This window comes from Corapipo altera, unplaced genomic scaffold (assembly GCF_003945725.1).
Source record: "Corapipo altera isolate COAL_440 unplaced genomic scaffold, ASM394572v1 60, whole genome shotgun sequence".
In the NCBI taxonomy this organism is placed as follows: domain Eukaryota; kingdom Metazoa; phylum Chordata; class Aves; order Passeriformes; family Pipridae; genus Corapipo; species Corapipo altera.
In genome coordinates, this window is record NW_020884912.1 from 862,679 (window position 1) to 873,953 (window position 11,275).

At 40.1% G+C, this 11,275-nt stretch overlaps 1 protein-coding gene across 2 annotated transcripts in view; it reads right to left on the reverse strand.

The window, feature by feature from the left end:
- Positions 1-8,218, reverse strand: part of BLOC1S5 (biogenesis of lysosomal organelles complex 1 subunit 5) — a 17,414-nt gene extending 9,196 nt beyond the window's left edge. The window contains exons 1-4 of one of the 2 annotated variants that reach the window (XM_027654146.1): positions 8,189-8,218; positions 7,791-7,887; positions 2,753-2,835; positions 523-652 (exon numbers count right to left, since the gene is read on the reverse strand). In XM_027654146.1, coding sequence (XP_027509947.1) covers positions 523-652; positions 2,753-2,835; positions 7,791-7,887; positions 8,189-8,203 — 325 coding nt within the window. In that variant the 5' untranslated portion in view covers positions 8,204-8,218. Of the gene's footprint in view, positions 1-522; positions 653-2,752; positions 2,836-3,934; positions 4,071-7,790; positions 7,888-8,188 lie in introns of those variants that run through there. The other variant, XM_027654145.1, reaches the window with a different exon arrangement.
- Positions 8,219-11,275: the final 3,057 nt, after the last annotated feature.

An 11,275-nucleotide genomic window follows, 5' to 3' on the forward strand; every position in this document is an offset into this window, starting at 1 on the left:
TAATAATAATAATAATAATAATAATAATAATAATAATAATAATAATAGTAAATTTCACAGCTATACAGCAGCAGCTTTTGTTTTAAATCTTGGGGGACAGTACTATGCGCTCCTGTGAGAAAATTAAGAAACTTGAAGGTCACACCACAACATGCTTGCAACAAACTGAAAAAACCCCCTGAAATTTCAGAAAACTGAAATTTTGTCCATGGTTTTGGTCAACATGGAACACTATTTCCAAGTCAGTAGCAAACAACTGAGCTGAAACAGCTTCTACTTAAATCAACAAAAATCTTTAATGTAACCTTAGCAAGACCTGTGTGGCTGGACTGATACGTATCAAAAAACATCCCTGTTGTTTCCCTTTTAAAATTTCACAGAAATGAGAAAAAAAGCACATAAATAGTAGAAAATTATCCAACTATGATAATTTTTCTACGAATTTTCTACATTTTGAATTCAAACTACTTAAATTACTCCTCAAAATGATGCAACAAGAAAAATAAGAAGCAATGTGCTTACATCTCTTGAATGTTTCGTTCAAATTGTCATGCATTGCCTGCTCACACTTAGGAAGAACATGTTCATTCGTTTCAAAGACTGTATTCTTTAGATTTTCAAGTACTCGCAGTTCTCGGAGGCCACGTTTTTCCTGTCAGAAAAAGGAAAGAAAATGAGTGGCTAACAAGGAATTCCACTTTACAAAATAAAGATGGTTTCCCAGTTGATAAACTAATAGCTTCATCTCAAAAAACTACACTATTGTCTATTAAAGAGTTACTCTACTTATTTAGCATGATTAATAAAATTGTCTTGCGAAAAAGAAGAGCAATGTTCCATTCTTCACACTAAAATACAGGAATTGTTTGAATGACCCTTCTGGCCTTTGTGAAAAAAGTCAGTACTGACTAGCTAAAACACTGTGTGGAAAAATGTGCTGTTTTGTAAAGAGGATTTACCGCATATCAAAACCAACTGAGAGCAAGAAAACTTGAAAACATTGCACTTTTATAACTCAGTTGTTATTGAGAGATAACGTAACAGTGATTCCACTTGCTTGATGTCTGACCCACAATTAGCATGGGAAGAGATTAAAACAATCCAAGTAAAATTGTTTTAACTGAAGTAAAGCAATGAAGTCAAGATTAAAAAATAACAGAATACAGCTGACTAAAGAAGCAGTCCTTCTTCTGGATCACTGCTGATCATGATTAATTAGAAGAACAACAAGATCTTGCTTTACTGTTTACATTTACAAAAATAATCTTTTTTCTGAAGCTACAGCACTACTTCCACTCTGAATTTCACCAACACTTTCCTTTAGATGACTACTCTAGATAAAAAAAAATACTGCATCCTATGAAGTGGGCAACTGGATATCAACATACCTGTTTTAAAATTTCAGAAACTGAGGCACAGACAAGTAAAACCACTTTATTAAACAGGCTCCAGATTTCCTGAATGCAAACCTACATTCTTTACACACTAGGTGCTCATCATTGAAAGAATAAGCATATGTCCTACTACAACCAAAAAATAGCTGATATCTCAAAGTTACAAACAAGTGTAATTTTTTGAAGAAATTCTAAGTTGCAAAGATTTATACAATCCTCTGCTTTGCTATTTCCCCCCCAAAAGTAAAAACCAGTAACTGAATCTCAATAAAAGATCTAAGAATATATTAAATTTGTCTAAGAAACAGAACAAGACTTCAGGTGCCATGAGAGAAATATATGAATTATAATTATAAAGATATGAGTTCTAATTTTGTAATTGAGTTTAAAATTTTCCTTCCTATGGAATGCCACATAAAATTACTTACTGTACCCTAAATCTTACTTAGGGAAGGCAGAGAAAATAAATAATTTGTTATGACTCTCAAGCCCATGCGATACAGATCTGATGAGAGTTTATTTCACGTGTGTATTTTGCTAAACCAATAGAGACAAAACAGACCTGCTTCAAATATAAGCGACACTCTGGGATGAGGGGGGGAGGACATTCTTAATGTCATTCAAATCAGGTTTGCTTGCTGGAAGTTTGAGGTGTAGCTGCATTTTCAGGACTGATTTTAATTTTAAATTCCACACTCTGTAAGAACGAAAATCTACTCAGAAACAGCCTTTTGTTGACGTAAGATTTGACTTTTCTAAACTTTTGCTGCCATCTTGTGGAAACCAAATTATACTTTCCAAGGAAAGCTGTATATAAACACTTTTGCACCTTCAATACTTAAGCCTTATTTGCAGCCAATCAGACAAAAGTCATTCAATTTTTAATGATTTTCTTACTTTGCATAAAGTGTTTCTCTTCCAGTAATATTACTTTCTTTTGTGTAACAAATATTAAAGCAAAATAAAACTACAGCTGTGCTCGTTGAATCCAGCTTGATGCATAAAGCAGTTTCTCAGTCAGATGTAAACCTACATTGGCCAACAATACTTTCCTTGAACCAACTGGACTTTTCTAAGATGTCAGGATTTCATAATTGTCTAACATCAGTGTTCCTGTCAGTCTTTTGCAGGAAAAGAAATTATGTCCCTTTCGAAACTTTTAAAAGAAAAAGGCCTAAATTACTGCCTTGTTTACTAAAGATGCAGATGTATACTTCAAGTGTGTTATTTTGGAAAAAAAACCCCATGTCAAGTTCTTCTGATGAAACTTATGTACATACTGAGATCTCTAAGGAGAGATGCTAAGACTGTTGAAAGTATCAGACTATGACAGCATCCAGTAAGATACAAATACTTACTTCAAATTCTTTAACAAAGTAACGTATTTCTCCCTGAATTACTGGTCTGTGATCCAGGAGTCTTGAATAGATTTCCCCAACATCTAGAATATCAATGAAAGCCAGAATTTTAGTTTTTGTCTCACTCCTACACCAGGCTACACAACACACGGTAGCACAACATACCTCAGTTTGAAGAAGGACAATAAAATACATACAAAACTAAAAGAGCACCAGAACAGTGTTTGTTGGGTAACCTATCTATTCAGCAAATCACCAACCTAGATAAAATGCAATGAATCAGTATTCCAGATCCCAAAGACACCTTTCTGGGAAGGCTGAACATTCTCCTCTGTGCCTCAGCACTCTTTGTTTCAACCCTCTTTCTCATCATTACAAGCTTCTGTATCTGATTGTTGACAGTGGTAAAAGAACAGAACTAAACGCTGCAGCTTAATAGAGATTTACATACTAAGGCGTGGGAGTTTTCTGCAGCAAGAGAAGCAAAACGCTCCCTACACAGGAAAACTGTCAGCATTTTCTTGTATTCCAGGGCCAAAGACTTGAAATTTAAGTCTTGAAAAAGAGTATTTACAATATAAGTGCGTGTGCAAATCAAGCTCGTCTGTCACAGAGAAAGAAAAAGCCTGTTAAATCGAAAACCAGTGTGAGAGTGCAGCAAACAAAGACTATTTCAAGAAATATACAGCGTAGCGCCAACAAACGCTTTAAACTGGCACTGCCGTGTAAAGGATGTCTTCCTGCCCCACCTGTTGGACCTGCCTCGAGGCTCTCCCTCGCGACTTTATCCACCTGTTTGTTCGACATCCCGATTCTCACCCCCTTCAAAAAAGGTGCAGAACGGTTATTCCAAACCTGGGGAATTACGTGACTGCAGTAAACAAAGCACAGGCGAAACCACTCCCCAGTCCAAACGCTCCTGCGCGCAGATGAACCAGGGCAAGACTCGGGGCGAACAAGACCAAAGTAGGAGCTTCCCAGAAAACTTCACACGCCGGTGGCAGGGCCTCGGCGGCAGACTCAGTCTCCCGGAAGAACGCCTAGTCTCAAACTCCGAGAGGTGAAAGCCAGCAGGCGTCCAGCTTTAAACCTCAGAGCGTGTCACGGGAGCGCCCCGGGGGGCTGGAAGGCGGCCGAAGGGGGGGCTGCCGATGCCGCGGTGACCCCCCGCCCGCTCCTTACCCTTTATGATGGCCTGAATGGGGGAGCCGGCGGCCGGCGCCTCCCGCCTCCTGTCGCCGTGCGCCGGGGCCGCCGCGGTGCTGCGGCCGGGGGACGCGGGGCCAGCCCCGCTCATGGCGCTCGGCGGCCCCGGGGCAGCGCGGCGGGACCTGCCCGGCCCCGGCCCGGCCCCGGCCCGCAGAGCTTCCGCAGGGCCCCGGTGCCGCGGCGTGAGGTCATCGCGGCGCGCCCGCCCGCCGCGCTGCGGTACCGCCCCCAAACGCAGCCCGAAAGCACCCGGGATTTTCGTGATTTGAGGGGTGTTGTTTTAGGAGAAGAGAAGGGCACGAGCCCGGAGGAGGGGAGCGGAGCTGGTGAAGGGTCTGGAGCGCATGTCCTGTGAGGGGCGGCTGAGGGAGCCGGGGTGGTTTAGCCTGGAGAAAAGGAGACTCGGGGGGGACCTTATCGCTCTCTACAGCTGACTGAAAGGAGGGTGTAGCCAGGCAACCAGCGACGGGACGAGAGGAAAAGGCCTCAAGGTGCGCCAGGGGAGGTTCAGGTTGGACAACAGGAGGAATTTCTTCACAGAAGGGGTGGTTAAACATTGGAACGAGCTGCCCAGGGAGGTGGTGGAGTCACCATGCCCTGAGATGTTTAAGGAAAGACCGAACTTGGCACTCAGTGCCGTGGTCCTGTTGATAGGGTGGTGTTCAGTCATAGGTTGGACTTGATGATCTCAGAGATCTTTTCCAATCTAACTGATTCTGTGATTCAGATAATGTAGTAAGAGACGTGCATTCAGGAAACCCACTTGCCTTCTGCATGTAGCAAACATGAGTAACAACTGCTGAAAGAAAAAAATAAGAGCAGCAGTCTTTTACAGCTATACAAAAAAAGGGCAAAAATTATGCAAAATCCCTATACATTTCTTTTAAAACTATTTGAGAGTACAAAAGAGGCTCCTAGTACAAGAGAGACATCGAGCTTCTGGAGCAAGTCCAGCAGAGAGCTATAGAGTTGATTGGTGGACTAGAGCATCTCTCTTATGAGGACAGGCTGAGGAAACAGGGCTTGTTCAGCCTTGAAAAGAAATGACTGAGAGGGGACCTCATTAGTGTCTATAAGTATCTGAAGGGAAGGTGTCAAGAAGACAGACCCAGGCTCATCTTGGTGGTGCCAAGCAATAGGACAAGAGGCAACAGGTAGAAACTGATGCACAGGAAGTTCCACCTGAATATGAGGAAGAACTTCTTTACTGAGTGGGTGACCAAGCACCGGAACAGATTGCCCAGAGAAGTTGTGGACTCTCCCTCAAGAACCGCCTGGATGCAATCCTGTGCCCTGTGCTCTAGGATGGCCCTGACTGAGCAGGGAGGTTGGAGCAAATGACCCACTGTGGTCCCTTTCAAAGTGACCCCATTCTGTGACTCTGACAGCACTAGGATATTTTCAATATATCTCCCCCCTTACAGCCTCCCCCCTTATAAATTACAGTATATTAACTTCTGTTTGTGACTTTTCATGCCACATAAACTCAATACTTTTAGAATAGGTTGATCCTAGTTAGGCCATTGCATCTACAGTTTGTTTCTTTTATACATTTTTTTAAAATTTGCAATACACACCATACAGTGTCATTGTATGGTCAATGAAGAAAGAAGTGGACCACAAATTCTGCTACAGCTGCTGCAGCTTCAGTGTCCTGACCTGGAATACCACAAAGGAGCCAGTTTAGCTGTAGCAATTACTAGTTTATTTGTAAAAAACAGGAGCAATATATATTTCTGTTTTAGAAATTAGTTCTGCCTATGTTCTACTCTCCATAGCTTTTATGTGTAGGAGCAATTGTGTGGCTGAGAAAAAAAAAAGGGACTTTTTAAAGCTATTACAACTGACACAAAAAATGATCCTATTATAAATTTTGTGTCCCATCATCAAAACTCAGAAACTGTTCACTGATATTACTATACAGGTTTTTCTGACAAAACCTGTAATCTTCTAAACACGGGTTAAAAATGAGTGAATTGATTTTGTTGAAACTATCTACTCCAAAATCAGTCAAAATACAGTTAGAATCTGTTTAAATAATAAAATGCATCTCACACTGGGAAGTGTTCAATACTTAACTAACATTATTACTAAATTCAGTATAAATACATACTATAAAAGTCTTTCACTCCTTCACTGTTTCATAGTCTGTACATATTAATTAGACAATTAGCACACAAAGAATTATTTAAAAAATAGTTCCCTTCCACATTATTTTTTTTCACCCCAAAGTAACCACTTCTTGCAACCTATAGATTAGTACTTATATTTTCCCATAAATATAAGCACATAAAGCACATAAGCAACTGACAATCACCATTAGATTATATATATATTAATAATATCTGTAGGATATTCCAGCTGGCTCCATCATCACTAATAATTTGGGGTAGAATTGTTAAAATGTTAATTTTATCCCTTTCCTCTGCCTAGCTGCCATCCTTTTGTAGTGTCTCTCTCAGACAAGTTATTTTCCCCTCTAAGCCCTATGCTCCAGCTTTTTATTTGTTAAGGAGGAAATCCTGTAGTTAAGGGGCTTTGCAACTACTGCATTTCTAGGAAACAGTTCTTACATCATGAATAATGTCAGGTTCGGCATTATGGGAATGCAACAAGGGCAAATCCTGTGACAAACGGCTGCATTGGTTTCTAGGACTACTGTCCTCAAACCATTCCTCCTTTGTTTGAATAGTTGTGTTTTTTAAAAAAATATGCTTTATTGTTGCATTTACCTCTGTTTTGTTGTTCCCCCCTTCCCCCCCAGCTTACTCCCACTGCCCCATCAAGCTTATTTTCAAAACATATTCAAAAAAATTAAGGAGGACTTAAAGAGGTGATGGCTATAAAAAGACAATACTTGTGGAGCCCCTAACCTGTCAGTTCGTAGAAAGTAGTCATCAAGTCACAAAAATATGGAAATAGCTATGCCTTGGAGCATGAAAATCAACATATGTAGTCATCATGTATTTTTTTGGAAGATAGGCTAAACAACCTCTGTCACTTTTGCCGTGCAATGGAACCCACTTTCTCTTTTAGGGATCACCCTGCCACTTCCCATTAGCGTTAGCAGCACTCTGAATTGCAAAATCTTCAGATGAACGTGCCGAGTCCTGTCATTTTCCCCACAGGCTGTCTAGCAATGATAATCCACTAAAGTATTATTTCATCCAAGTGGCGGTGTCCGAGTCAAATGCCGGCAACAGGCAGGGAAACCCAAACCTGTTGAGGCAGACATCTGCCCAGATGGGAGGAATTGGAGCGACGGCCCTTAAGAGGGCGAGGCGGGGGACATACTTTGCGCCAGCAGAATAAGTCCATGGGCTGCACCCGTGATGGGAGACCAAGACCACGATCATGATGGCTGGAAGTTTGCGGGCTGCGATGCCAATGCTGGCCAAAGCAGGCCCGGGGCTGCGCTGTTTGGAGGAGTGCCGTGTCAGATTAGCCGTGCGGCTACTGTATTTGATGCTCAACCTGTATGGACAGGCCTGCCAGGCAAAAACTGCTCAGGCAGATGATGCTAGGGAGGACAAAAATTATCCACTGCGAGACTAAGAAGACAGATGACACCCAGCAGGAACAGCAAGCCAAATCTGCAGAATCCACAATGCAGCTGGCTAGCCCGGGGCTACCTGCCTCTTTGAAGAGGAATAGACATCACCTACGAGCTGTCAAATTAGATCACCAGCCTGAAAATGCTGAGAGAGATTTAGTTCCTCCAATAGAGGAGGGAAAGTTTAATAGATGAAAATTTTCCTAAAGGGGCCAAGGTAGTGTGGGTGGGGAAAGGGGAATCCTTAGGATGCAGCAACAATGAAAAATTACTCACCTCCTGCCTGCCTGTAGAGCGGGAGATGGGATGCGTGGTGTTCCGTGGCAGCTGCGGTGGCTGTAGTCACTACCAGCATGGAAAATAAAGGCCACGCCTGCAGGAATGTGCACAGAGTAGCAACAACTAATGCTTGCTACAAAATCAATCCCCCTCCCAAATCTGTGGTATCTTTATACATCGCCCTGAAGCTGGGCTCTGAAGTACTATAAATTTAACATTCAAGACATGCAGCAGTAGGGTACAAAGACCCAGTCTCGATCTGAAAGCTTGGAGCAGCAAGAGGTGCATGATGGCATTTCCTGTCACATTTCTTTTGCAATAAAATTCAAGCACAAAAATCCCCCCCCCCAAAATACAATTCAATTTTGATAAATCAAAAAAAAAATTAGGATTACCAAGTGAATAAGCATGTGCTCAGGTGTATGGTGAATATGAAACCTGGTGTTTCCATCAGGGACAGCAGCAGCATGATCCAATTATAGATGCAAAGAAGAAATACTGCTCCTAGGGGGAAAATATTAAATGTAGCAATCCATTAAGCAGCTGCATCATTGCAATTACACTTTGAAGTTAAAGACTGTGAAACACACCAAAGATTAAAAGAAGTGATAAGATTAAAAACCGAAAGGGGAAAAACAAACCAAATAGGCCTACTGATCCCTCTTCCTAGCAAAAAAAAAAATCAAAAAAAGTTAGAAAAAATTACATACTAGGTTCTGTATACACATAGAATTAGAAAATCAATTCATGGCTATATCAAGCAAATTTACTTGGAGAAAAATCTACTCCCAGTTTCAGCATTCCTGTAGCAGACAAACCACAAATCACCTGCAGAGATGCAAACAGATCGGAAAGAATATGAACCAGACTTTTGAATAGAAGAGCTTACATTGAATTTCTTGACGATTTTACAGTTCTATTCCTTTATTTCCATCTTTCTCAGCTAGTATCTTTTTACATACTTTGTTCCAAATGAACAGCACTGACAAGCAGATTTTTGATCATCTGTTGTCTTTTAACTGAGAATAAAGATACCCAAGTTCTACTGCCTCTTCATCTATAATGTTACTTGGGTGCATTTAATGGACAAAAGCACTTCTGAGTCACATTTTCATATGAAATAGTTAATATAAGAGAGTGTCTTATTGGAATTGCAAAGTACATCTATATTACACCTTACTAAGAGCCTCAGTTCCCTGTGATAACTCAGGATCCACACCCACACTGAAGAGTCTAGATTAGTCTTCCATCAGCTATAACTGAGATTAACGTATGTGTGTGTAAGACAGAAAGAAACTAATGTTGAAGAATTATTAAATAAAAATACTCTGATGAGCTGTAACACCTATCAGGAAGTTTAAGATGCACTTCACAAAAAACAGGCTCCCTATTTCTAGGCCTATGTGCTTCCAAAGATTCAGACAATAGTATGAAATTCCTGGGAAAAGGCTATTTTTAAATTTAAATATATGAAGAGGGTGGGGTAGGCTATAGAAAAGGATTACAAAATAAAAAAGATTATAAATACGTGAAAATATCACCCCTTACAGGCAAACAACTAAGATGTTAGCTAGTAGACTTCACTGGCTAAAGTTACACATAGAATCTCTGGCAATTTAATAGTTGCCAACCTCCCGAAAGCAAGTACTTGCTGTGGTTGATTGGACTGTTTTAATTTTAAACCAGAAGTAGTATCTCCTAACATGTTTTCTCTGTATAAAAAATATGATGCCAACCTGGTAGGTAAATCACTGATGACACAACAGGAACTTGAAAGAAAACATGTTGTACATTTCAGTTATCATAAATAATTTCTGTACAGTTTTGCTGATGAAAAGGCTACACTTTGGTCCATTTGAATGGTCAGAATTTCTTAGTACCCATGTCTAAACTGGAACTATTGGGGTTTTTTTGTTCAGAGTAATTTTTCCAAATTTCTTATTTCTACTCACCCTTTTCTAATCCCATATGAAACCTGAGTTTTCTTGTAAGTCACTGTTGCTCAGTTATAAGTCTCAGAGCAATAACTACCCCTACAGACTTCAGAAGTCAACATGAACTCTCACTTAAAAATGAAGTTATTACACATACAAAGACAACTAAAAATCATCAGCACAGTCCTAACATATCTGATGCAAAACTCAAACACCTGTTTCAACCTGGCCTGTCTGCAAGCAGTCATCTTGGCATTAAGAGGAAAAAGACAAGTCAAAGTGGTTAAGTGTAAGATTTCACTGAACACTTAAAATTATCATATTAATTTCACTGTTGAATTCTTCAGTTGCTGAAAGGTTGTCATGCAGCACTATCTCACCATATGGCAACAACCTCAAGTCCCAGAGGCACATACTTAAAAGACCATAACACGTCAGGCCCCTTGAATAAATTAGAACAATTATCCAAAATAATAATACTGCAATGATGAGATACATTAACAAATGAAAGCGTTGCTGATCATGAAATGCTGTGAAAATAAATTCCACACATCAGTGTGGTCATCATCATGATCAAACTGCTAAGCAACAAAAGTAAAACATCACAGTGCCCTTCAGCAACTGAAGTTTTAAGAAAGGAGAAAGGGGTTGTGAGGGAAGAAAGTCACTTTTGCTAACGTTCAGTGAAAGTATAATAAAATATTACAGAAAGACAGGTACCGTTAAAAACAGCTGAAGATTTGCCCATGCACACACACCCTTTATACCATCAATGGTAATTTGAAAGCTCACACTACAGTACACTTTGTATAAATTACAAAGTAAAATTGTAAAAAATGTACCTCATAGAATCTCGGATAGACTCAGCTACATTTGTGTGATTTCTCAGAACTTCTTTTACAGATTTAGTTGTCCTTGATCAAAAGGCATTAGACAGAAAGGGGGAGATGGCAGAAAAATCAATACCATCTGGTTTTCCCACTTATCTCTCTAAAGGCAAAGTCTCCATTCTTCTTTGCTTTTAACCCTCTATCCCTTTAAGTTTCTCTGTGCAGGAGAGAAAAAACTGAAATATGCTCAAGTCACCATATGATAATGACCAAACACCTTTTAGATTGTAAAGAGTTAAATATTACTAATCCAATTCTAAACATTTCATCTTTCTGCTAGGTGAAATTTTTTTAATAGTATTTCAGAAGCAAGTAACACTTCTGTTCTACACCAGAGAAAATAAAACTGGCACAAGAGGCTAGGGGATACTGCAGCAGCAGCATGCAGGCAACTTGAGAAATCCCAATACTTGGAAACAGCAGCTATTTGGGATTAAAAAAAAAAGACACTTTGTAGCAACATTTATACAAAACTTGCCTGAAAAGATGACGGTATTGTTTTCAGCAGTATTTAGCTCTGGTTGCATTCAGTGGTCTCAGCTGTAACATAAGCTGCTGTTCTCACAGATGACGACTTGCACATACACTTTACAAAACACGAATAATTCTCACTTGGAATAGCATAGATAAAAACAATTAATCTGTAAGATGAATGTGA